The sequence below is a fragment of the Acanthisitta chloris genome, unplaced genomic scaffold, assembly GCF_000695815.1.
Source record: "Acanthisitta chloris isolate BGI_N310 unplaced genomic scaffold, ASM69581v1 scaffold8210, whole genome shotgun sequence".
In the NCBI taxonomy this organism is placed as follows: Eukaryota; Metazoa; Chordata; class Aves; order Passeriformes; family Acanthisittidae; genus Acanthisitta; species Acanthisitta chloris.
In genome coordinates this window covers 506-24,714 of record NW_008651038.1, presented here as the reverse complement: position 1 = coordinate 24,714, position 24,209 = coordinate 506, and the positions used below count along the sequence as shown (strand labels likewise).

Below are 24,209 nucleotides of genomic sequence, written 5' to 3'. Positions count from 1 at the left end.
TCCTGCTGAGCACAGCATTTGCAATAATCGTGGGAACAGCAAGCAGGATAAGCCTGCCTGGAGACATGTCTACATTTCAGAGAAAAAACATGGCTTTTTAAACTTTGTAATCTGTTCTTCAATAAAAAAGTATTTATTGTTAATATCAACAGATTAGCATGTAGCTTCTGTGAAAGTTTGTTTATAAACAGACACAATACAAGCAGATTAAATACCCAAGTTAAACATTTCAAATTCTGATAAAACAGGAAGAAAAACTCCACACATCAACGGATAATATTTTGTAGAATCATAGAACAAACTATCTTTTATAAAGTATACTTTACTTTGGTAGTTACAGTTTGGAAGAAAAGTTGTGTTACTTCGAAAAAGTTCAAAACCTGCTCTCTTTCAGAAGAGAAGATACAGCCAAAAACATTCAAGATTTTTATTTGCACAGTGTCTTGAAAAGATGTAAGTTGCATGTTTATATTAATATGAGTGGAAAGAGAAGACATTAATGATATTACAGTGCATTCTTACCCAGCAACTAGAACATATTTTCCATCTGGTTGATCCTTTAACCTTTCCAGCAGGGACAAACGTACTTTGGCTTTGGTTTGGCCATAGATCTCAATTTCATCTGTAAGCAATCCTATCTCCTTGGCAAGTACATCAACAGCTTTTGGACTCTGTGCTCGGGAAATCTCAATATCACTGAAAAGAAAACAAATAGGAGCCAGGAGATTTCTCTCAGCTTAGGTGGTCGACGACAGAGCACAAAACAACAGCAAACATTCCAACAATGGAGTTACTGTAATGAGTTTTTCAACCTTCTCTCACATTTTATTCACCAAACCTAAATATTAGCTAACACCTAATGTAATATTGAAAATCACGTGCAGTGTTTGTTAATTGTTACAATTTCACAGAGTTCTCTTGTTTAATCAGATTCCAAATATTACGTAATGCTTTCATATCAAGCTAGAGACGTGTCTGCTGGATGCCCAAGTATGTCCCACTGGAATGGATGTTTCTGGTTTTGTTTTTCTTTTTCCTCTCCTCCCTCCCAGCATATTTCAGCACATACAATTTACTAAAAAGCACATACATTCCTTGGCCAACAGTCACATAAACGCGTTAGCTAAACCTGATGTTTGTGCATGCAACGCCTTTCATCAGAGGGCAGCACCACGCAAGCTCAGCCTTGCTACTCCCCCATGAGGACACCAAAGGCAACAAGGCATTTGAAGACCAAGTCATGCACTTCTAAAACATATCTAAACTAAGAATGGACACATAGACGTAGTCTAATGCACCAGGCTTAGGCCAGACATCCAGTGAGCTTAGGAACTACCTCCAGAACTTAGAGTGGCAGCTGAGGCAAGCACACATATTGCCTGAGGGGCGGCGGGTGTAGGTTATGGGACACTATCGCATCTGGAATTCCTGACCTACACCATCTGCGGTCTTTGGATTTAGTACTCCATGGATTTTTCATTTGTGAGCTTGACCTAGTTACCTGTGATGTCCACATCAGCATTTAGCAGCTGTAAGCTCCTACAGCAGTGAAGTCTAGGGCCCAGCAGACAAGATGTGAGGAGCTTTGAATTGTTCACATTACCACAAAAGCAAGTTAAGAAATTACTGAGAGATTAATTACTTTCAGCCTAACCTGGCTAAATTCCTTCCTGCAGTTTCAGTTGATTACAATATTTTTAAGATAGAATCTGACAATGGCATCAAAGCTCATGTCCTGAACTTTCAAACAGTCTGCAGGCCCTTAAATATCTACCAACGAACACAGAACTACTGCCAGATCTCAACTCTCTGTGTGGACTTTGGCTGCTGTGCATGCACCAGCAAATGATCAGCCTGTGCCAACTTAATTGCTTGCAATTCTTTAACGATATCCTAAACTGTGATGATTATTCAGTTTTAATTCTAAGGTATCCCATCTTGCACCCTGCAGGAGCTAAGTGAAATCCAGAAACCAACCATCTGAATAATGACATAATCCAGTACTACAGGATGAGAAGTTACTCAATCACAGCACTAACCTGGAATCTGCTTTCCTTCAAAGACATACTAAGTACATCCTCTTTCACAGAAGGATATACCTTTGGCTTTCTTATGCATTACTTCAAACACAACAAGCCATAAAAATATACAAAGAACACAGGATGGAGTGGCTTACAAACATCATATGGCAAAGAGGACCCCAAGTTTTCATTCAGAACTTTTTATACAAAAACAATGTGAGTCCCAGAAAACTACTGGTAAGTTGATGACATTGTGGTCCCTTAAAGATTTAAGTGAGGAAAATTTGAAGGGTGACTATTCCCCTATTAAAGTAATTGATGCATTTGGCAACAGGAGAAGGATGTAGACTAATATGACAAAGTTAATTTGCCTTCTTTTCCCTCCTACTAAATATATTGGACTCTTTAGTGAAAGACAGAAGATAGTATTTCAAATTATTCCTGCATTTCAAACCCGCACAGGGATTTAAAAGTCTAATGCAGTACAAAGTATTTCTACTGAGGAAAGAAAATAAATACAAACTCAAATGCCATTGAAATCACTGAGCCTTAACTAAACACCTTCCTACATTAGGGTTTAGCCATTAGGAACTTCTTGTATTTTGTATTTCTGCTGGTGCTGCATAAGGCTTCACCTCTTTCACAATGAAACCTTCTAGCTTTAGATCTTCATTTAATAAAGCTTGGCTTCAATGCACATCACAAAAGTAAAATTTGAAAGGAAACAGAAGGACATGGTCATAATGAGGCATACAAGAATGGCCCAACATGTAGTCCACATGAGATTAACAATTAATTAGGCACAGACCATTTTTAGGTTCATTGTCACATTTAACACTTGCCTACATTTTATGAATTCTTTTTTGCTTTTTACCTGGGCACTGGGGAGAGAGGCTGCAGCTTCAAGCAACGGAGGTCCCACTTCCTGTACTGCTGGGACTGGATCCATCGCTCCGTGGTTTTTACCATGTTCTGGTTTTAAACAAGAGAACAGCACACACCAGCTGCATCATAAATGCTGAACACTAATTTCAAACAATCTCAAGAGTATGTCGTAATAACTTGTATGGCAAAAGCTAGCAAAAACCCCAAACATCTTTCCATTTCATGGTTTTAGGACAAAATAAAAATGACTGTCCTATTGTTTGACCACATTTCAAAACGAAAGAACTCCATTAACACATAAGTGGCAGAGAAAAGTCTCCAATTAGGCACTTGGAGATTTTATATTGGTAAGATGGAGAATTGCTATTCTTCTCTCACCCCTTAAAACTAATGGAAGATACTAATTGTTCACTGACTGACTCATGGTGCTTCCACATTAAACAACAAACTTTTGGACCCACTATCCATCATGACAGAAAAATGCAGACAGATACAATTAATCCTCACTGTCTTACCAGAATAAGTAACGTTAGTTTAAGGATACAAGTGCTTCTGCCATGCTCTACTGTATTCACCAGAATTATGATGTTTGCTTTTTAATTAACCTTTCTCTAATTACATGTAACAGGTATTACTCTAAGAGTTGCTGTTAAAATGGAAGACAGGTAAGACATTCAAAAGAGCAAAATAAAAATTAAAATCTAAACTGTAGAACAGAAAGCAACGAATCTGCACCACTTGAAGTTTCGACACTAACCTGCATTCGCATTGCTATTGCAAGAGAACCAACATCATTTTCAGCAGCAGGGTTGTTTTGCTGACCATAGTTGCATTTCTCTGTAAAATACAAGTATTGCACTAATAAATCACAAAGCTTTTGTGAATGGGAGCACGTGTATTTGAATGTTATGACCAAACAAAAAATTTCTGAATGTTGACTTGAAATCTAACAATGCTACTGACCAAATTATAGGTGGCTTCTTTAATACTTCAAATTAAATCACCCAGAAGGATGGATATACTGTGAAAATCAGAGAGCAACTGTATGCTCTGAAGCATATTACATGAACACCCACACCAAAAATCCAGACAGCTGTGAGGATTTGGAAATCTACATACGTTTTTAAACAGAACACCTAAGTGAGCATGGTAAAGATTGTCTTCTTTTTGACACACCCATTAGAGCAAGGGAGAACAATGAAATGGTCACAAAATACTATGTAGGATTATTAACCAATGGGGTTTATAACTTGGAAACAGAATCTGCAAATTTTTTTGAGCAGCAAATGTTATCTTCATCAGCATGACATTAAAAGTAGATATTCTGAAGAGTCTACACAATTCAGGCTGACTTTAGAAACAGTTATGATTGTTTCTAGTGGCAATATATCAAATAATAATAATAATCATACATTAGCTACTCTAACTAAACCTATTATTTTGTCATTTTGCTGTAATCCTCCTCCTGGCTTATTCTTCTGTTGTTGCTTATTGCCTCTTATCTGGGCACAGTTTCTCCAAAATTCACATCCTAGTCTCTGTGGGCATATCAAGGCCCTAGCCGCATTCTAAGGGCGTAGACATAATTGTAATAAAAGATAACAACTGTACGCTGACAGTTTTAACCTTTCCCCCACAGGGGAACTGAAGTGCAAACCCTGATCTGGTCAAGCCCTCACTCTTCTCACCCCATATGTACCGGCCATAAAATGCTCACGTCACCTTGCACGATTATCCCTCCTGACAAGGGTCGTAGCAGCATCAGGGCACAGAAAACTCAGACTGGAGCCAGCGTGGCAGGCAGAAGCATGCAGAGGAGACAGCATCTCCACCCAACTCCAGCCCACTCTCTCACACCCATAACCAAGAGAGCAAGAGACCCTCTCCTGCAGACACTCAGCCTCAATTCAGTATGTTACCTAATCCTTTCTCTAATTTTCTTGCCAGCAGACATCTACACATCAGTGACAAAGCTAGCCAAGCAGAAGGTGACAGTCCTGATCTTAAACTCTGACTAAGAAAGTGTCTGAAAAGTCCTTCTACTTGCATTAACACTTGCTATTAAAAAACCCACAAACCAACAAAATCTTCTGGAGATGCTCAGCTTTAGATTCAGACAGAGGAGTTTTACTGGAAGTCTATCACAGGCATAAGCTGACAGTTGTTGCTTTGAGACCAGGCTGGGAAAGCTGCCAAACAGACAAATGAAGTAGGAAGAACGAAGTTTAAAATCCCCTTTCAGACAGCTGTGCTTTACAGAAACATTTTGACTTTTTATGTTATTTGGCTTAATACAACTTTTTTATCAGGGCAGAGCTAGCATGTATGTAAATACATTGCAGAATTAGACATTTCCCTTCAATAAACTACTTCTCTCAGACTGCCTATGCTAAACACTCACCCCACAAATGACTAACCAGGCTTTTACAGGGGTGAAGGCAAAGCTAGAGGTGAAAGCCATACACACATGAGTTAGCAAGACAATCACAGGATTGCAACAGCTCTTGTAGGATAAATTTTCCAGATGGGAGCTGGAATAGCACTCTGTGCTTTGGACTGTGGTCAGACCAGCTGAACTACAGACATTGTGCTCCCTCCTCTGACTCATACCCTACTGTGCAGATGGGTGAGAGCTGCTGTCATGTACTACCTGTCTGCTCAGGCAGCTTAGAATAGAGAAGAGGTGGGGAAATGGTTGAATTTCCTACAAACATACTTAAACCATACAGGCTTCAGCTTCCAATGACCCCAGAGGAGTTGAATATCAGATCCAAAATAATTCTGGCATCCTTAAGTTTAGTTCAGAAACTTATTTTTATTTCTATACATTTACATATAAAGTATATTCCTGCAAGACATTACCAGCACACACTTGATTCCAAAATTTTTACCACAACAGAAGCTGATGCTGCATTGCTAGAAAGTCACAGAATATTTTAAAATTGTGGTAATTTAAAAGTCTTCAATTGGATTAAAATAATGCCTGAAAAATAATTCTGCTATTTGGAGTGAGCCCTTTTAGCTCTTCTCTCCTGGCTTACATCATTACATTTCCCCAATTCAGCTGCCCCTGCAAATTCTGAGTGCTTTTAAAACACACAAGTGTGTTAGATTACATGGACACCTATGCAAGATAGAAATCTAGCCACCATCCAGCAAGAACAAAAGTTACTTCATGGCCATTATTGCTTTCAGGCTTCATTTAGCTCCTGTGACCCCACAGATGTTAAGTCGGACATTTCGAAAGCAAGAAAAATTCCAGAACAATTTCCAAGCACCTCAGCCAGATTCCATGAAAGTGAAGAGTCAGTTATAAGACTCTGTTGTTTCTCCAAGGTCACAACTGCTCCACAATGGGCTTTTCACAAACATCTTGCAATTAAACTAAGTGTATTCTTCCTGTCAGACACCTGTGTTTCATGTACCTCTCTACTAAGCCTTGAGATCAGCATTTTTTAAAGCTGCTAAAATACATTTCTGTTATAATTTCAGAGTTGCTCCAAGGTTCCAACAACCTCAAAAGCATAACCATAAAGACAGATAGACATTTGGTAGATAAGTTCTATTTAAATTATCTTGATAAAAATATCATGTTGGCTTTCCAAAGGAATGCTGCACTTAATAAAGTCCACTGCTACAGCTTGAAAAATGCAAATAAATGTATATGCTTATGCCAAATCTTACATTTCCTGCCTTAAGAATGAATGTTGCTGTGATATATAATGCAGTTTTCTAACAGCACTCTTCTAGGGAAGGGAAACATGAATATTATCTATAGATCTATAGAGCAACTAAGGCATAAATATGTTTAAGTCTCAAGACATGCACTTATATTGCAAAACTTATAGGTCTCTGAAGGCTCAGACTCCCTCTGCAACAGAAGAAGAGAACTAGGTATCCAGAAGTAGGACTTGCACCAAGCAGCACACAGTGCTGGGAGAGTCCAGTCACTAGTGGTGCCTGCTCAGGCTGCAAGGACTGGCTTATCCCTATCTGGTTGGAACAGACCTGCACCTCCACCTCGAGTTCCACACACAAGAGGTTTCTGCTTAGAAGGCTTAAAATGAGGAGGGGAGCTTCCTTTTAATTTATTTATTTACAGGTACTGATGCTGTATCACCATTCCTTCTCTTCTCTGCCCCTTTCCCTTTCTCCTCCATCCTTCCTTCATATATTCTTCCTTCATATAAGACCATGTTATCCTAGTAGATTCGGTACCTGCTGAAGCGACCTATGCTCCAAGTCCTGCTCCACTGATACTTAACAATTATATCCAACAATCCCTATGGAAAATAAGAGGGCACTAAAGATGCAAGATGTCTCCTAGTCACTAAGCTAGGAAAAAGACAACATGAATTATTTTTGGATAAGTTGTGCAGCATCAGGAAGGGATAATGCTTCCTACCCAGCATTGAGAACATCATTAGGACCAGAGCACTGCTCTGGGAGGTAGAAGATGAACATCTAAATGCCATCAGACAATTGAGTGAATAATAACCCAGATCTCCCACATCTGCAGTGTCTGTTCAAGTCAAGAGGATATCATGAAAGACAAGGAAAGGAATCTACTGCTAAGGCCATGCTTTGCATGGAAACAGCAGCTGCTTCATTATGAGACTGATTTTGCATTAGCTCTGCATAGGGTGTCAGCTTAATTTGTCCTTAGGGAACATCCCTAGTTGAAGAACTATACAACTAGTTTTCCTTGGCCTTATGCCCATTTCCCCAGTTTTGTATCAATAGATGTCAATAAGCACACTTGTGATAAGATTGGAGCAGTCAAAACCATATACATACAAAAAATATAGAAAATATCTAGGTATCTTCACAGAATTTTAAAAAATTTGACAGGAGATACAATTCTAGCAGCAGAATTACTTCTGGGAAGCTTGCTTCATTTTATTCCCAATAAAATTCTGTAGCAATTTTTCAGCTGACAAATTAATGAACACATACACCCTCCATAACAAATCGGGGGGGAGGAAGGAGGTGAATCCAAACTCTTTTTTTGTAGGAGTAATTAGTGCAGGAGACATTCTGCCTCTTAGCTACACGATTTCTCTACTCTGTCCTGCACCATTCTCTGCAGACAGCTTCACAGCACTTTGCAGTAGGTATTTTTTCTCTTCTTCTCTTCATCCCGTGTTCCAGGTGAGTGCACAGAAATCACAGGATAATGCACTGTACAAAATGGCACTAAATAATAGCTCATCTGATGATCCAGAAGTCTTCCCTCTGAATTCTTCCAATCCATAGGATCATTAGTTATTTAACAGTCTTGGTATGAAGAATCTGTTCCAGCCTTTCTTCTTTCACCTGACATCTTTTTCCTATTTATACATTGGATATACATCCAATGCATACATCCCCTGTATGGAAACACACACCTTTAAGGCCCTCTCCCAAGGATGCAGCTTTTAACTGCATTGCACTGTCACCAAGATGCCACACACATATCTCAAAGGCCCACTGTACATCACATTCAGGAACTGTTAGCTTTTAACACCTCTTACCTGACAGCACACCATGAGAACAACTGATAATGGTGGTTCCTGGCTTTATCCAGCTCTCAGGAACATCATCAGGTTTCATACTGCCAAATACTACCACATCTGCGTGACGAAGCTAGGGACAGCCGAAAAAAACAACCCAGGAACAAAACAAGCATTTAGTGTTAGAAATACATACTTGAATATGCATCTTAAAAATATTCAGACTTATACAGCAATAGCTTTTTGAGCAAAGTATTTGCAGACAACAAGAATAAAAAAACCAACAATCCAACTCGATGGCTTGATTCTTACCCCACACAAATTCATTTATTCAAATGAAGAGTTCTATCATTGTCCTAAAGTCCAAGTTAACTTGGAGCAACATAAGAAAAAGAAGGGTTGAAAGACAGTAATTAGGCAATTATAAAGAGTACAGTCAGATTATCTGACCATAGAAAACCAGACCAGCTGACAGGAATGCAAGATGACCTGATCTGCAAACATCAATGCCTTTGAAGAATACCAATTAAAGCATCTTTTTCCGTCTCAGTTCATGTTTCTTAATCAGGGCCTCTGATTTAGTTCAACCTGGCAGATGTTGGACTAAAAATGGTTACTACAAAAATCCTTATAATCAAAGGCATAAGTACCTTTCTTTCCCCACCTCCTCTGCAACAGGGCCTTGGACCAGTTATTAGAATCACCATGAGATAAGGGGCAGCACCAGAGGCAGATGTATAAAGATCCACTAAACCAGCAAAATATTGGCATAGCACTGCCTGACGCCTGAATGTCAAAATTATTTCAGATACAGAGTGATTTTGGTCATATTTTGAATAGATGTAAATTAATTCCAAGTGTCAAAAACTCAGTGAGCCTCTCTACGAACTGATTTGTGACTGACAAGCGTTCCAGCTTCTCTTTTGGCCAAAAGTGCTCTGACGCAACCCTGCCCAACACTCCTGCCAAGAAAGAACAGCTACAAATCCTATCAAGATAGCAGGTTTTTGGCACAGCTGAGCATCCAGGAGGGGAGAAGAGCATAACTGCTGCAGAAAAGGCAGAAAACTAAAAAAGCTCCATCTTTTCCTCAGAGGACATAAGGATGGCCTAACCCTCCTTAGAGATCCACATGTGGAAACAAAGCCAAAAGTGTGGGAGAAGATTTACTTGCTTGACAAATGACTAATGCAATGAGCTGATTCAGTCACAAGTCTCCCAACACTCCTGTGATTGCCTGCAAACAGTCATTCAGCCTTATCCAAATTGCTCACACTCCTGAGTCTGGTGTGAATATCAGCTTACATGCCACTCCTAGAAGGCCATAATGCTTGATCAGCATCAGGATGAATGATACTGAGAAATCTGCAAGCAAATTTGGATATAAAGATGCTGTAATAACTTGTGTACCAAGAATACTATGCTGAAGGCATACTTCGCCCTGCAAAAGGAGGCAGTCTCTGTTGTAACAGTCAACACCAACAAATAGAAAACCAGTGATTTTTCTCAGTTACATGACCACGGCCTTTTTTTTTTTTTTTTTTAAGAAAAAGAGAATTCATATTCTAGCAGTTATAAATCATATACTGAAAGACAGAGATGCCTTCCCATGCAAAGCCTCTGGGACAAGAGCTCTGCACACCACTTAGCATCACAAAATGATGAACCAGTTGAGAGCTGTATGCAACAAGCAATAATTTTGACAAATGTTCAACCAACATACGTATGACAGAACTGAATCAATATAACTCACGCCAGAAGACAACTGACCAGACCAAATATTAATCTCTATGACTACCAATCCTAATGTTGAAAAATGTTCTTGGCAGTTGAACACAACTACTTCTGTAGTCAACATTAACACTGGTCTGAATGGCTAATGTTGCACAGACCCATGAATTTACCAGAAAAACCAGCTGAACCTTTCATCTCATGACCCTGCACCACCTCCACCATGAAAAAAAGTTGTCACATGGCAGCAAACAGTCATCCCATGTGTTGAAGACATGCTGATCTCTCAGAGCTTTCCCCAGTGTGATTTCCTTTTCCCTATTTCATATATAATATTTTATGTGCAATTATTGAAAAAGCTCCTGCAGAGTTAATAAAGTATATGTCACAAACACTTCACAGAAATTTTTCCCCTGTGAGTATTTTTAAGAAGTATATCCAGAACCTGGGAGAGCAAGTCCACTTGAAAGCAAAATAGTTGTTTACAAAATTTTGGGTGTCCTTTGAAGGGATTTATGTGATCTCCATCAGGGCATTTTGGTTTCACCAGCAAGAAGTTGCATCCATGCCTCCTCTGCTTTTTTTTTAACTCTCTTGCCATAACCTTTCCCTTTTGTCTGCCTGTTTAATCACTAAAGCAAGAAGCAAGCATTGGGATGCATGTGCAGGGTTATCTCCTACATCAGAAACCAATCACAGAGATGGAAAAGTCCTATGAAATCATCACATCCAATCCCCCTAGGAAACACATCACACAGTCCCCGGACAGAGGACACATCTGACAGGAACCAGATGCTACAGGCAGCCATCGCCAGAAGGTCAAGGAGATACCCACGAGGGAGAACATGTGGCTGTCTGCCCCATGCTCCCTGGACAGCAAGGCTGGAACGACAAGCATCAAGCCAAAACCCCCTTAATGTACTCAGCAATAGGCTGAAGACAAAGTAAGCTAACAGTCCAGCAGTATCCTGCCTTCTCACAGGTAAATATTTTTTCAGTTGGGAAGAACTGTGCCAATAAATAACTTGAAACCTTACCTCATAACAAAATATGACTTTCTCCACCAAGATTTAAGTAGAAGCAGATTAAGAAGCACCACCCATTCCCGAGACAGAACATAAAATGTTAAAACAACAATACAGACTTTCCAGCCAAGTATTTAATGATAATGGTACAAAGTAGCTGTATATTCCAGATAACTGAAACCCCATTTTGCCACAAAATCTGCATAAAAATTTCATTTTCCCATAGTTAAAACTGACTGCTACAATAGCCATTTTTAAATACATGATCAAACAAGAGAGAAATTAAAATTAATATTTAAAATGTAAAAGCCCTCAGTTTCCTGGGTATGAAGCTAGGCCATATAAAATTTAAGAGATGGGATGAGGAATAGGAATCCAATTAAAAGCTTTTTCACAACTCTTTATGAAAAAAAATCTTTATGCACATCAGCTTACAGATCAGGTTCCACTTCAATCACAGTAATTCTAATTACTTTCTGAAACTAGTTTCAGGTACTTTTTCCATTAAGGCATGTTCTCCTTATCTGGTTTCTTCCAGCAATATTTCAACCTCAGGAAGTTCAAGATTTGCAAACCATTGGCAACCCAGAAGATCAACTATGCATGGTCTGCTCTGATCCATCCCACCCAGACACAGCCCTGAGGGATGAGCCAGAGCAAGCAGCCACCAGTTCTCTACTACTGTTTTCTTCCCCAGCTACTGACAGTCCCTTCCCTACCACATCAGCCTGAATGCACTTGCTCTACACAGTGCACATGAAAATCAACTCCACATCTCTACTGCAGGCTCAAGCCTACAACTATGATGCATGTTCTATCAACTGTTCCAGCTTACAGATGGGGAGATAAATTTCAAAATTGAAAGAAACAGAGATGCTGAACATAAAATGTTGAAGTAGAAATACTTTGTCTACATCATCATCATTAGATGCTTTCATGCATCTTCCCTCTCCTTTCCTGGGATCTATATACCTGGTCTCATGTTCTTTCATGCTTAGAATATGAAATGTATTTTTCTACCCATACCAAGACTCTTGGTCTTATCAAGACAGCAAAACAGGACAATAAACAGCAAAGAGATGTCTCAGAGTCTGAAGCTTAAGCACTGGCTCTAAGGAAAAGTAGATTATGGCCAAAGAAGTTCTTATTCAGCCTGGAAAGGAACATCCCATTCAACACTCCAGCTGAGCCACTCTCATACTTCTCAAACAGACTTTTGCAAACAACTTTTCCATTCCTGGTTATACCTAGATACACCAATTTTCAGTTCTTTTACAATAAAATTGTAGGATAGCAGCTCTCTTAAAGTAGGCATGATGTGATCCACATACGGACTACATTAAAGATGACGTGCTGAAATACTCACTGACTGAATTTAGATGACTGAAACAAAATTCCATTTTCTTATAGGTACTAAGTATTACCCATGTTTTGGCAAGAAAATAATCTGTATTTTTCAATATGAATCTACTTGATAACCTCCTTCCAAACTACAAAACCTAATTCTAACACAATAAAAGATTAAGCATGTCAGTTCCCACTTGTCACCTGCAATGCTGAATTAACTTTTCGGCAATCCCATTTTAAACTTACAAGGGAGATGTTCCTGAAAGTATGTCACTTCAGGCACTATACAGTGAACATGCTTTTAAGAATTATCTACACAAAGCTTAAGAGAACGGTAACATCTTAACTATATTCCATCAAAATGCTTATGTCTTTATTTCTTCCTTCATAATTTCTTTTACAGCCAACATATCAGTGCAAAAAGAACAATGATTCTTCACAGCAACTATGCACAGCTGTGCCAGAACCTTCTGAAATATACTGATTGCTTTCATTTGTGATTTTATTTGGAAACTCAGGAAGCTCAAGAGTGCTGAAGGACATGGCTCAGCTGTGCCATGATGATTATTTTGAATAACTAAAGTCAAGCAAACCTGAAATGGAACAAAAAGAAATATTAATAATCTGTTCACCTTAACAAAACATGAAGTGGGGAGGGAAAAGAACATGGAAAGTGTGTCCTTTATTAATTCAGGTCAAAGCAAGGAAGTCAAAATGTACCATTATTTAGTTTCCTTTTCCTGCTGTAGGACAGAAAAGACTTGCTTTAAAGGAGCACACTAAGTCAGATGGTAGATGGCATTATGCTGTTTGTCAGAAGAGCTACCCCTATCTTTTTAGGCTTTTCCTAAGGTGGAATAAAACAACCTTCCCTCTTGGTCATTTTCAAAATATTTTTGCAAAGGTGCATGAGTAAAAGAAGCAATAACAAGTCCACAGCAATACAAAACCTTACCCAAAAACCTCTGTAACTTTAGTGTTGTGTGACTCATTTAAATTGAAAGAATTTCTAAAGAAAACACTTGCTATGTTGTCCTTTTTAAAATGATGAACAAATCAGCAGAGCTAGTCTAATGTAATGTAGTATCCACTTAAGAAAGGCACATCATTAAGGCCAGGGTCAGTGCTTCAATGCAAATGGGCCTGGCCAATGGATTACGACAAATAACATACACCTATCCTTAAAATCAAATTTTCCTTTCCTGTTATATATTGCAAAACAAATGCATCTCAGTGAAGAGTTCGTACTCTTTGTAAGTTCATCCCTCACTTCATAAGTGAAGTTATTATGCTACTGCAGGTTATACTTCCAAACAACAGCACACACACTGCTACCGTAGAGACATCACATTCAGAGAAAGAAGTTGAGTGTATTGTGCAGGAAAACCAAAACATGAATTAATTCTTCCAAGTCTCGGGAAAATCTCAAGACTGACTAACACATTTTCTTACTTGAAATTCAAATTTTAAAAAAAATATCAAAAGAAACCTTGTGAGCCCTTAAACTGAACAAGCAAGAGAATATAAATTCATCTCATCAGCTATAATCATGTTATCTAACAATGTTGTACTTCAAATACAGGTTGCCACAAGACAGCAATACCTCATTGTTCAGTAGGAATCCAGTGCTCAGTCTCTTACTCTCCAGCTTCCAAGAATACGAAACAGGATAGCTTTAGCTGCATGTGTTAGATTTTATCGAGGAGCTAGTTAACTATCAGAGTTACATTAAGCCAGGTTCAGCACTGCTCTGGGGATTACTGCTGACACACTGCTCCAGGCTTATAGGTGAGCAAGAGGAAGGTAGGTTTCCTCTGAGCTCTGCTGATTAGTCCCACAGGGAAACTACAAATTCCTTTACTGCCAAAAGTTAAAATGAACCTGGAAAGACTGATGTGCGAAGCCTCAAACTTCAGCCTCCCATTCTGTTTCCCATCAGTGACCTGCTACAAGAGGTAAGCTATGGGGAATGCCAAAAAGCAAAGCATGATTATGGGAAAGCATCTGGATGGAAGAAAACAGAATTCTCTCCAGTATATTGACAGCATTGCACAAGCAGCAATGTGTCCAGCCCAAGTTTTTTGCTGTGAAGCAGTGGAAACACCTCTGGCCACTCCATCACCCACTCAAACCAGCCCAAAATAGTCCTCTAGCACAACCCCAAGCAATGAGAAATAACCAAAGAATGAGACAGGGCAAGGATCAAGTTCACAGTGCTCCGTCTCCAAGAGAGGCATATGTTTCCTTAGTGCTGTCAGTCACTTAAAGCCCAGAGCTGAGACAAGCCTGACAAAAACATCCGCAGCTGTGAAAACACGGGTCTGCCAGAGAAGTTCCTAGCCCAGCTGCTGTCCTTGCCTCCAAAACCCGGAGGTTTGACACCATCGTTTTGCCTTGGCTGCCACCGTGTGGCACGTGCTGCCCAATACAAGAGCTGTCCGCTCTCCTCACCCCTACAGCTACTGGAGCAACGTGTGCTCCTACAAAGTCTGAACCACTCTGCTTATGCCCCAAGGCCAGTGCATCCCCAGTTGTAGTATTCTGTAAAAATCGGGACTAAGGAACAAACTGTGAAGTTTGACAAGAAGTCATACCAACTTCTAAATTGTGGCTAAAAGCTCTTCAAAAAGCAGCCAGGGAGACTTCAGATTAAGGCTCCTGAATTTCTTTGAATTCTTTTACAGCTCTCTGCAAAGATAAAGATTGGGATTCTCCTTGTACCAAAAGAGGCAGCATTTGCAAAACTTTAAGACACAAATTCAATGAAAGCAATTTCATACAGATGACAGTATCATAGGACGAAAAGAAAGAGGGCATTTCTCTCACACAGAGAGAAAGTAAAAGGGAGAACTAACACATTTTTTGTTTAATTCTTTCTCTTCCAGCTCCTGGTGTAAATAATGAACTTATAGTAGCTGCTGCTACACATAATATTCTGGTAGAGACAAATGTTTGCACCATTTCTGAGAAAGCAGGAAGAAGAAAAGATCCTAACCCACACCGGCTGCCAGCAAGCCCCAGTGCCACCCCTGACTGCAACAGTGAGTCTCATTCTTGGGAATGGCAGTGAAAGGGAGCAGCTGACAGAGATGCCCAGACAGCAGGGATGCAGGACGATCCTGGGGCAGACAGAAGAGCACTCACCTCATTCTGCAGCTGTGGGGCTTTCCACGGGCAGCTGACAACTGCTGCTCCCTTCCTCTGCAGCATGCTCTGCAGGGCAGCACCCACTGCCCCACTGGCTCCCACCAGCAGCACCATCTTTTCACCTGAGAGACACAAAGCAAGTCACTCAGCCACTCTCAGCTGCAAAGCACAAGCACCAGGCTCTACCAGGCACAGAGTTGGAGCAGCTACATGGATACCCCCACACTGATCAGGCCACCTACTGCTGAGTCCTCCAAAAGCACCAGCAAAGCGACTCATGACAGGATAGTGCCATGTCCACAACAGAACTGTGCCAGTACAGGCAATCCTTTCGGAGCCTGAGCAGTGACACAAACCACAGGTTTTAAGTTGTTTCCTAGCAACTCCCTAAATTCTAGTAAGCAAATACTGCTCTTCTGGTTTTCTGGTATTTTGCACAAATCCTTTCATTCACATTTGTTACTAAGTACATTTGAGCTCCTGTTTACAGTTCTGCCACAGAAATCCTTGTTTCAACAATTACGAATCACCGTCAGAGAGACAACTTCTGAAGCACTGCCTTAAACTAACAGCATCTTCACACACTGTAAAGACACTTGTTTAAACCTGCCATTTCAGTGTCAGCATTTACACAACACCACCCCAAACCAAAAGATTTTCTCAGCAGCAATTTACAGGCAGACTTGGGTTTCACCAACTGTTCACACTAATCAAAACTACCAAGTGAAATACCCAAGAGATGTTGGTACTTTTTGTTTTTGAGACTCAGATGTCTTGTGTGGCTTCAGCAAGATTAAAACCACTGATGGAAGGTAATCCTTGCCTAATATCCAACATCTGTAGGACTTTGACCCATTTCTGCAAACTTTACATTCAGATCTCACTGAGGATCTTCACTAGCAGGAGATAAATATGTCAGGTGGCACAACAACACAAACTAGAAAACACAACAAGGTCCCATTATACCTGACTCTCAGTCAGGACTAAAATGAAGAAAAATACTTAGGCTAAAATTAATGTAACAATTATGATAGAAGGACTCACCTAGACCTTCAAGAAGCTCCATCACAGCACATGCTGTAGGAGGAACTAGACAGTCATGGGCATCACCCCATACCAAGCGTCCTAGGTTTACACTGGATACTCTAAAGTGGAAAAATGTGGCAATTTAACAAAAAAAGTTTGTGTAACATAAATCCTCAGTAATGCCTGTAACATGGCTACCAGCTAATCCCAAGAGCAAACATCTCGTAAAAGCAAATCCTTTGATAGTCATGTACTGCGGTTAATTTGTATCATCCCACACCCTAGTTAGACAAACACTGAGCCTCAAGAGAGGCCAGGAAAGGGATCTGTGAGTTCGAGTAAGTAACACAAGCCCACCACACACAGGCAGCTCTTTACTTGTTATGATGGGCTACCCATGGCACATTGGGCCAAAATACTTTGCTAGCTGCAGTGGGACCAAACCAGCACTGCCAGAGCCAAGCTGAGCCAGAGTCAATACATCGTTCTGTTCTCAGACTGGCTTGCTGGGGGCAACTTGGGTGTTTTCACGCTGCACTGTGTTCTTTTTCATACACAAGAGTGCTCCAAATTTTCAATTTTTCATCTCCAGTACTCCAGATAATGGAAAGGTAACTAATTTGTGATATTTGCAGATTTTTTCCTGACATGAAAAAAAGAGAGGGGGGAGAAAAAAAAGGGTAGTAGCCTGCAGTTGGGATCAGGAAGGCTACAATAGTAGCAAAATGGTAACTCAGGCACCTAAATTACACCGGTGGTCTCTTCAGAGACCAGTGCAACTCAACACTGATCAGAATGGTATGCTAATGGGTCCAAACTACTATAGCCTGCTCTCCCAGCACGAGAGAGTGCTGCAAGGAAGTTAAAATCTTCTCTGCAATTTTTCCATCAATCCTTCTTGTGAAACTTATGTACTTTGTGACTACCATTTGTATTACTGAGGTGCTTAAATACTTTGAGTATCATCAGTAAATCAGAAGTTTGGGTTTTATTTCTTTGAAAAGACCGTGTCTTGAATATATATTATACATAGATAAAAAAGATAATGATCAAAATTACTTCAGTAAAAGACTTCCCACTGATTCAGAGGCATCTTTTATCACTGCTCAATAGCACAGCTAGACATATTGATTGAGGAATCCATTAATGAAAAGCACAGGGGAAAAGTGATTTTACAGAACCATCAGCCTTGTGTCTGCTGGTATTATTTCCTAGTGCTTCACTTACCCATCCACATCCTTCTCTGGTTTCACAGCGTTTAATATCTTACTGTTATATAAGCTTTCTGGGAGGTCGAGGGCAAGGCCCTGCACATTAGGATCCTCATTAAGTCTCAAGATTTCATTGACAATCTAGGAAGTTAATAAAAAGCATTAAAGGTGAGAACAACAGACAAAAATCTAATTAGAAGGAGGTAAAACCTGGGGGGGTCTTAAAACTACTTTATGGCCACTTTTGCTTCCCTTGCATATTACTGCAACTTCTAAATGAAAAAGCAATAACCCACTTTCCCTGGTTTATATTTCCACAGCTTACCAAATTAAGCCACCCTGACTCTATTCTAAACATCTTGCGAAACAAACACATATTATGTGACACTACACTGCCAAAGCATTTTGTCTTTTACCACTCCAAACCTCAGCAAGAGCTCAATACTGTAATGACTTCAGAAGATGCTTTTAGAAACAAGAAATCTTGTTTAAAATGTAGTTCAAAATAGGACCAGATCATGTCCCAACACAGAACATGGACAAAAAGTTGTAATGCTTGAAAAAACGATTATACAAGAGAAAATTCATTTTATTTCACATATATTGTTAGCAATTTTCCTTCTGAAAACACCCTGATCCTAAGAGCTGAGGATTGTATTGTGAAGAATTGTTATGTTGAAAAGGCACTGCATAAAAGTTTATGAATTTCAAGTACTGAACCAGATGCAAGTTCAAGTGTTTTATAACTGGTCATATTTAACATTCAAGAACACAGTACCTACCCATGATTGCCTCCACTCTAAAGTGTAATGCTGACCCACAGTGATACATGTTATTCTGCTGTGACCAGGAAGAACACAATGGAATAAAACATGCCGAAGTTTTCTCAGGTGTGAAATATCATGCAAGCATGTCTAACCATTATATAAGTAACATTAATAAGTGTGTAATCACCGCAAAGCTGTATAACTGAATTGGATTTATATCCAATAGAAAGTGAGTATAAGGGTTTTTTCCTTAGCCAATACCATGCTTTGTCAAAATATTTTTCTTGTAAACTATTTGATATAATTATGAACTCTATTGCCCCAACACTTGATATCAACATTAAACTAGGGGAACTTGATAGGACTTAGACCATCCACAATTCTGAACCATGACAACATGCTATTTGCATGTTAAACGAAGATTACACAAGCATGTCTCTGGTATAGAAATGGCTCTTAGTTTGCTGAATCCCAAGACAGAAACAGGTATACATATTGAGACCCTGTGATATGTGACAGCAACAGGGCTGGTATACATTGCAATAGCAAGGATGAGTGTATTCACCAGAATATGGATGGGAAAACATCCACGTTTTACTTAAAAAACCTGAGATGCTACAAAATGTTGTGAGCAATTAAAACTTCAAATTGTATTTCTGCTTCCTGGAAAAATAATTGAGTTTTCCATTTTAATTGTCTCTTTAATTCAGTCTTCCATCACCACAGCATTTAAAATACTTATAACTCAAGCAGCGTAAAGAAATATAATATTAACTTGCCTTTCCTGTACACAGGCAGTTATGGCAAAACCCAAATGTGCATGGTATTGGAATCCCTCTCACGTTCACACATCAGGGAATGAAAGTATGTGGACTTTAACAGATGGAAAAACCAAACTTATCACAGTGAGTAAGCAGGAAAGTAAGCAAACCATTACTAAGTTTAATGAAAGTAATCTTCTACAAATAAAAAAAAAGCCCCAGCTTTTCTCTTTAAATACACAGCTCAACCACATTCAAAGATACTACTTCAAAGTAACAGCTACTACAGCTGTGTAGTCACTATTTTACCTATTTCATACTGTGTTACTCGGCAGAAAAAACACATTTACCAGCAACAAAGCATACTTTATATTCCTTTCAAAAGCCCAATCTTTTAAATGCATAGGTTGACTATTCAAGACTCAGAAAACTGGACTCCTAAAATTCCTCACAGGTAGTTCTGTCTAATACATCTGGAAGTTGCTCTTGAGATTACACTGCAAGTCAGTAACATTTTAAAAATGAAGTGTACCAAACACAAAACAGTACTCAAGACCCACAAGTCTGCAGGATTATCAAACTTGCCAAGCACAGGGAGGCCAGCTGGGAACAGTGGCATCTTTTACTGAACATTCTTTTGTTCTTTTACTTTCAGATCCTCAGGACCACATATAATAATATGGTTTACTATTTTTTAAACATACTTGATGCTAAGTGCTGCGCCTTCAACAAGGTAAGAATTCAGCCCTCTAGTGGTTCAGGGTGAATGATTTTTTTAATAAACACTTTAAACATTAAAATATCGAGAAACAAGCAGATACATTCAACACCCTCCCCCCAAATCAATTAGTCTTTAATTTCCCTGAATATCTTGGGCAAGGATCAGGTACAGTCACAAGAGCAGCTGCAGGAGATAGGATACCTGTGCTGGTATGAGGGGATGCTGCAGTTACACACCAGACACGAAAACAAAACATTTCTCTGCTGATTCTGTCCCAACCTGCCAGGGTACAGCAGACAAGCTCATTAATTCTCTTATTTCACACTCTTGCCAGTAGGGGGATAGTAAGGCAATGCCATCCCTAATTTGAGTTAACAGAGGTCAGTCAAAGTAATAATGAATGTCAGTAATAAGTATGTTTGTGACAAAAGCAAAAAAGGAAGAGTCCTCCAGGTACATCAGTTACCTCATCCTTGCTGCTGCCTTCAGGGAGACAGATGTGAACAACACATAGACCAACCTGCCAAAAGAAACAGTTAAAATTACCAAAGACAAGTAGCTCATGATCAATAACACGTTTATCGGCTAAAGCTTACCTCTTTGGCAATGTTTTTGTTTGTTTCTTGAACCAAATCATCATTATGTGCCTTGGGGAAAAAAAACAGAAACCAAGTTTTAAAACAACAGATTTACAAGAAACATAGTGACAATATTTGTGTCTACCAGTATTAAAACAAATAAAAAGCCTAGCCATTCTAAGAAAGAAGCATGCCATCCCTGGTAATCCCAAATAGTTCAAGTCTGCTGACAGTGAAAAAAAGAGCATTTAAAAGGACTGGCTCTTTGGAGAGAGGCAGCTGCTCTGTGGGAAGGCTTACCCTCCATCCCACGGCTCCCTCTCTGCACTGCCAGCATTCCTGGCACTGCACTACCAGCATCCAACTCCCCAAATCTGTCAGCTGGAGGTGAGGAGCAGCACAGAGGCTGCTGAACTGAAAACACTGTCTGGAGCTCACACTGTAGCAAGGGAAGAAGAGACAGGACAGCGCAGCAGCTGCTCCCCTATGCCAGCAAATGTAGAAGTGCACCCCCACACTGACTGCTTGAGAGGTTTAACTGGGATGGATCAACCAGTGGTACCACACTGTCCCCTGTAATGCTCCTGCTGGTGCAGCCCTGGCAGGTGAACACTTACCTTCTGTGGGTGCAGAAAGTCTCTGCTTTGAACAGGTTCCCAATCAAACCCATGGAACAGCACAGATGAGGCCAAAGCTCAGGATATGGGCTGGCAGAGAATAAGGGCAGGACAGGGGGTGCAGAGGAGCCAGTGGTACTTCACTGACCTTTGCAGGGCAACAGTTCCACTGCTAAGCAGGATTCTGATGCTATATTTTACTTTTCAGCTTCAACAAAATTAAGAAGCACCCACCGATCATTTCTGGCTACTGCACAGCTCCAGCCGAGGTTCAACATGGATAATAAGCAATGCAGGTATCAATCTCTGTATGAATTCAGGTTCAATTGACTCAAGAGGAAAAGAACAGTACTGAAACCAATCCACAATGGACTCAGTCTGCAACTCCTCATTCCCAGTACTGCTGAAGAGGTGGTGCCATGTCACGCTGACCTCTGCTACCCACGAGTGACTGGAAAATCAGATAATTTAACTGCCCTCCCTCTACTCCTCTGGGCGTAACGTGGCACATGGGGAGCAGCATGAACCTCAAGGTTCTGCCCACATTATCTGGTAGAGCAGTGCACCACAAGAGTATTTGTAGACTAAAGCAAGTCTTCTTTGTACCAACAAATTTAAGCACATTTAAAAGGAGTTCTCCTTCAGTCCTTACAAGCAGACTAGAGCTAGGGTGACTGACAGCTGGAGAACACAGCTTGGGTGCATTTCACCCAGAAGGATCTAGGTCACATGTTCCTACAACCACTTCATGATGCAAACAAAGTAGGGACAAGAGGAACATCCCTTCCCTCATGCCAGCATAAAACTCGCATGTGGCCATGCAGAAAACCAGACTCAGGGGATGAATGTGGTTGAAAGGAAGCCTCTTTAGACCCCTCCAGCCCAGGGTGGATCACAGCCCCAGTCCAGCTCATGCTGCAACTGGACAGAAACAAAACAGGACTGAGAAACAACAGGTCACTGAGAAGACAGGTCACTGCTTTTCTAGCAGTCCTTGGGCTTATAGCCTTAGAGAGCTTTGTGAAAACATTAACCACAATTACCAAGGAGGGTAAAAGATGGGAGAGCCTGTACAGACAGCCTCACTAGAAGACACACTTGAAATAAAGTTGTGCTGCATTATCAAGATTCACCATCAGAACTTAAAAAATACTTACAGTTGGGCTTTAAAATTAAAACCTACTGGGTCAGAGTTTCAGTGTGTGCCCACTCAAAATCAATACCACCATCCCAGGAAGCAGGACAAAAACATTTTTGCATGCATAGCTCCGGGTCCCACTTTGAATGACAAACATCCCTAGTTTCTTGGCTTTGAAACCTTAAGAAATCTAAAGAGGAATATTTCTCAGCTTTATAGGGGCAGCAATCCTCATCTCCAATTTGATTGCCTATCTCAAAGATGCCAGCATCAGTGGGATAGCAAGGGAAGCTCTTCACAACATTAGTAATACAACAGCTACGAAATTGTTTAGAAAGTTGCGTTAGAAAGTGCTGCTACTTCTACAGGATGCTGACACTTTACACCAGGCACTTATGTCACACAGACCCTTCAGAGCTCATTGGGATTTTTCAGTGTGGGTTTCCTCTCTTCAGGACAGCAGTAATGCAGCTATAAGCTGCAGCTGCCCAAAGGTAACAAGGCTGGCAGGAAATAACACGGTCCCTGGCAACATTATTTCAGGGGTGAGAGACAAAGGGAGGTCCATATTTCCAGGCAGGTAAACACTTCGTCCTGGATTGCAAAGAAAGCTTCAAGATAAATAACGGTCAAGAACAGCCAGATTAACTCAATTATGCCAATCAATTGAGACAGCTGTGAGAAAAAGCAATCTGTACTTACAATGGGAAAGACTATGTTTGCAAAAGGAGGAAGGGATAAAATTGTCCCTTTTGCAAACCTTTTCCACAGTCTGAAGTTTGCAGTGGCTGTTTCAGTCCTGAAGAAGGGTAACCTACAGTCCCATCCCTTTGGGACTTTGGTAACCTCCTCCCATCACTTTGCTTTATAATAAAGCAGATAATATTCTTTACACTAAAAGAACAGAAGTTACTTTCTGCATCATGTGTTTCTCAAGTTTCAGACAAGTAATGGTACCACTGGAGATCTTTCATGGCCAATGAGTGTTCAGACATACCTGAATAATAGCAAGTGTTGGCTCAAGGTGAGGGTTCGGTCTCTTCAGAGAGGCCAAGGATTTCTTTGCATTCTCAGTGATTTTGCTGCAACACAATAACAAGCAAATCATTAACAAAATAAGCATTCCTAACATAAGCCAGCAGAAACCTATGTTAGTCGGCAATATACAGAAACCTATGTTAGTCAGCAATATAGCATAAATACTTAGGCATGTATGCTTTTAATCACCAAAATTATGGATGGATGTAAAATGCAAGGGCTCCTGTTCAGCAAGCAGGTACAGAAGACCTTTACAAGCCACAATGTTTGTTCTTTTTTTTTTTTACAGGTATGTGCATCACTGCTCCGACATGCACAAAGCTTTACAGCTAGACGGTGCTAATTCATGAGGAGGCTTGTTCAGCCCCACCACAGGAAGTGCAGCCACCACCCTGAGCACCCCGAGGCAGATACACAGATACAGATACACCAGGAACTGCTGCAGCTTAACACTGGCATCACCAGCCCCAAGAGCAGCAGACCAGACACTTTCTCAAAACCACTGGCACACGGGAGACACAGAATCTCTGTTTGCTACACTGCTTCTTGGAAAAACCAGTGGCAGCCAGCACTGGCAATACCTTCGGGAAAAAAAAATTCTGAGTAAGTGGCTGCCGGCTCTCCTCTGTTACCTTTTGTACGTGCAGATACTTACCCAGCAGGGGAAGGAGGAGACCCCCGGAAACATTATTAAGTGAAATTAG

At 40.3% G+C, this 24,209-nt stretch overlaps 1 protein-coding gene across 1 annotated transcript in view; it reads right to left on the bottom strand.

Moving 5' to 3' along the window:
• Nucleotides 1-23,592, bottom strand: part of LOC103799113 (monofunctional C1-tetrahydrofolate synthase, mitochondrial-like) — a gene marked incomplete at both ends in the record, with an annotated part of 57,369 nt that extends 33,777 nt beyond the window's left edge. Inside the window, 10 exons of the mRNA XM_009071416.1 lie at nucleotides 523-696; nucleotides 2,896-2,993; nucleotides 3,664-3,743; nucleotides 8,420-8,531; nucleotides 15,646-15,770; nucleotides 16,693-16,793; nucleotides 17,902-18,026; nucleotides 20,601-20,654; nucleotides 20,731-20,781; nucleotides 23,465-23,592. Coding sequence (XP_009069664.1) covers nucleotides 523-696; nucleotides 2,896-2,993; nucleotides 3,664-3,743; nucleotides 8,420-8,531; nucleotides 15,646-15,770; nucleotides 16,693-16,793; nucleotides 17,902-18,026; nucleotides 20,601-20,654; nucleotides 20,731-20,781; nucleotides 23,465-23,592 — 1,048 coding nt within the window. The remainder of the gene's footprint in view (nucleotides 1-522; nucleotides 697-2,895; nucleotides 2,994-3,663; nucleotides 3,744-8,419; nucleotides 8,532-15,645; nucleotides 15,771-16,692; nucleotides 16,794-17,901; nucleotides 18,027-20,600; nucleotides 20,655-20,730; nucleotides 20,782-23,464) is intronic.
• Nucleotides 23,593-24,209: the final 617 nt, after the last annotated feature.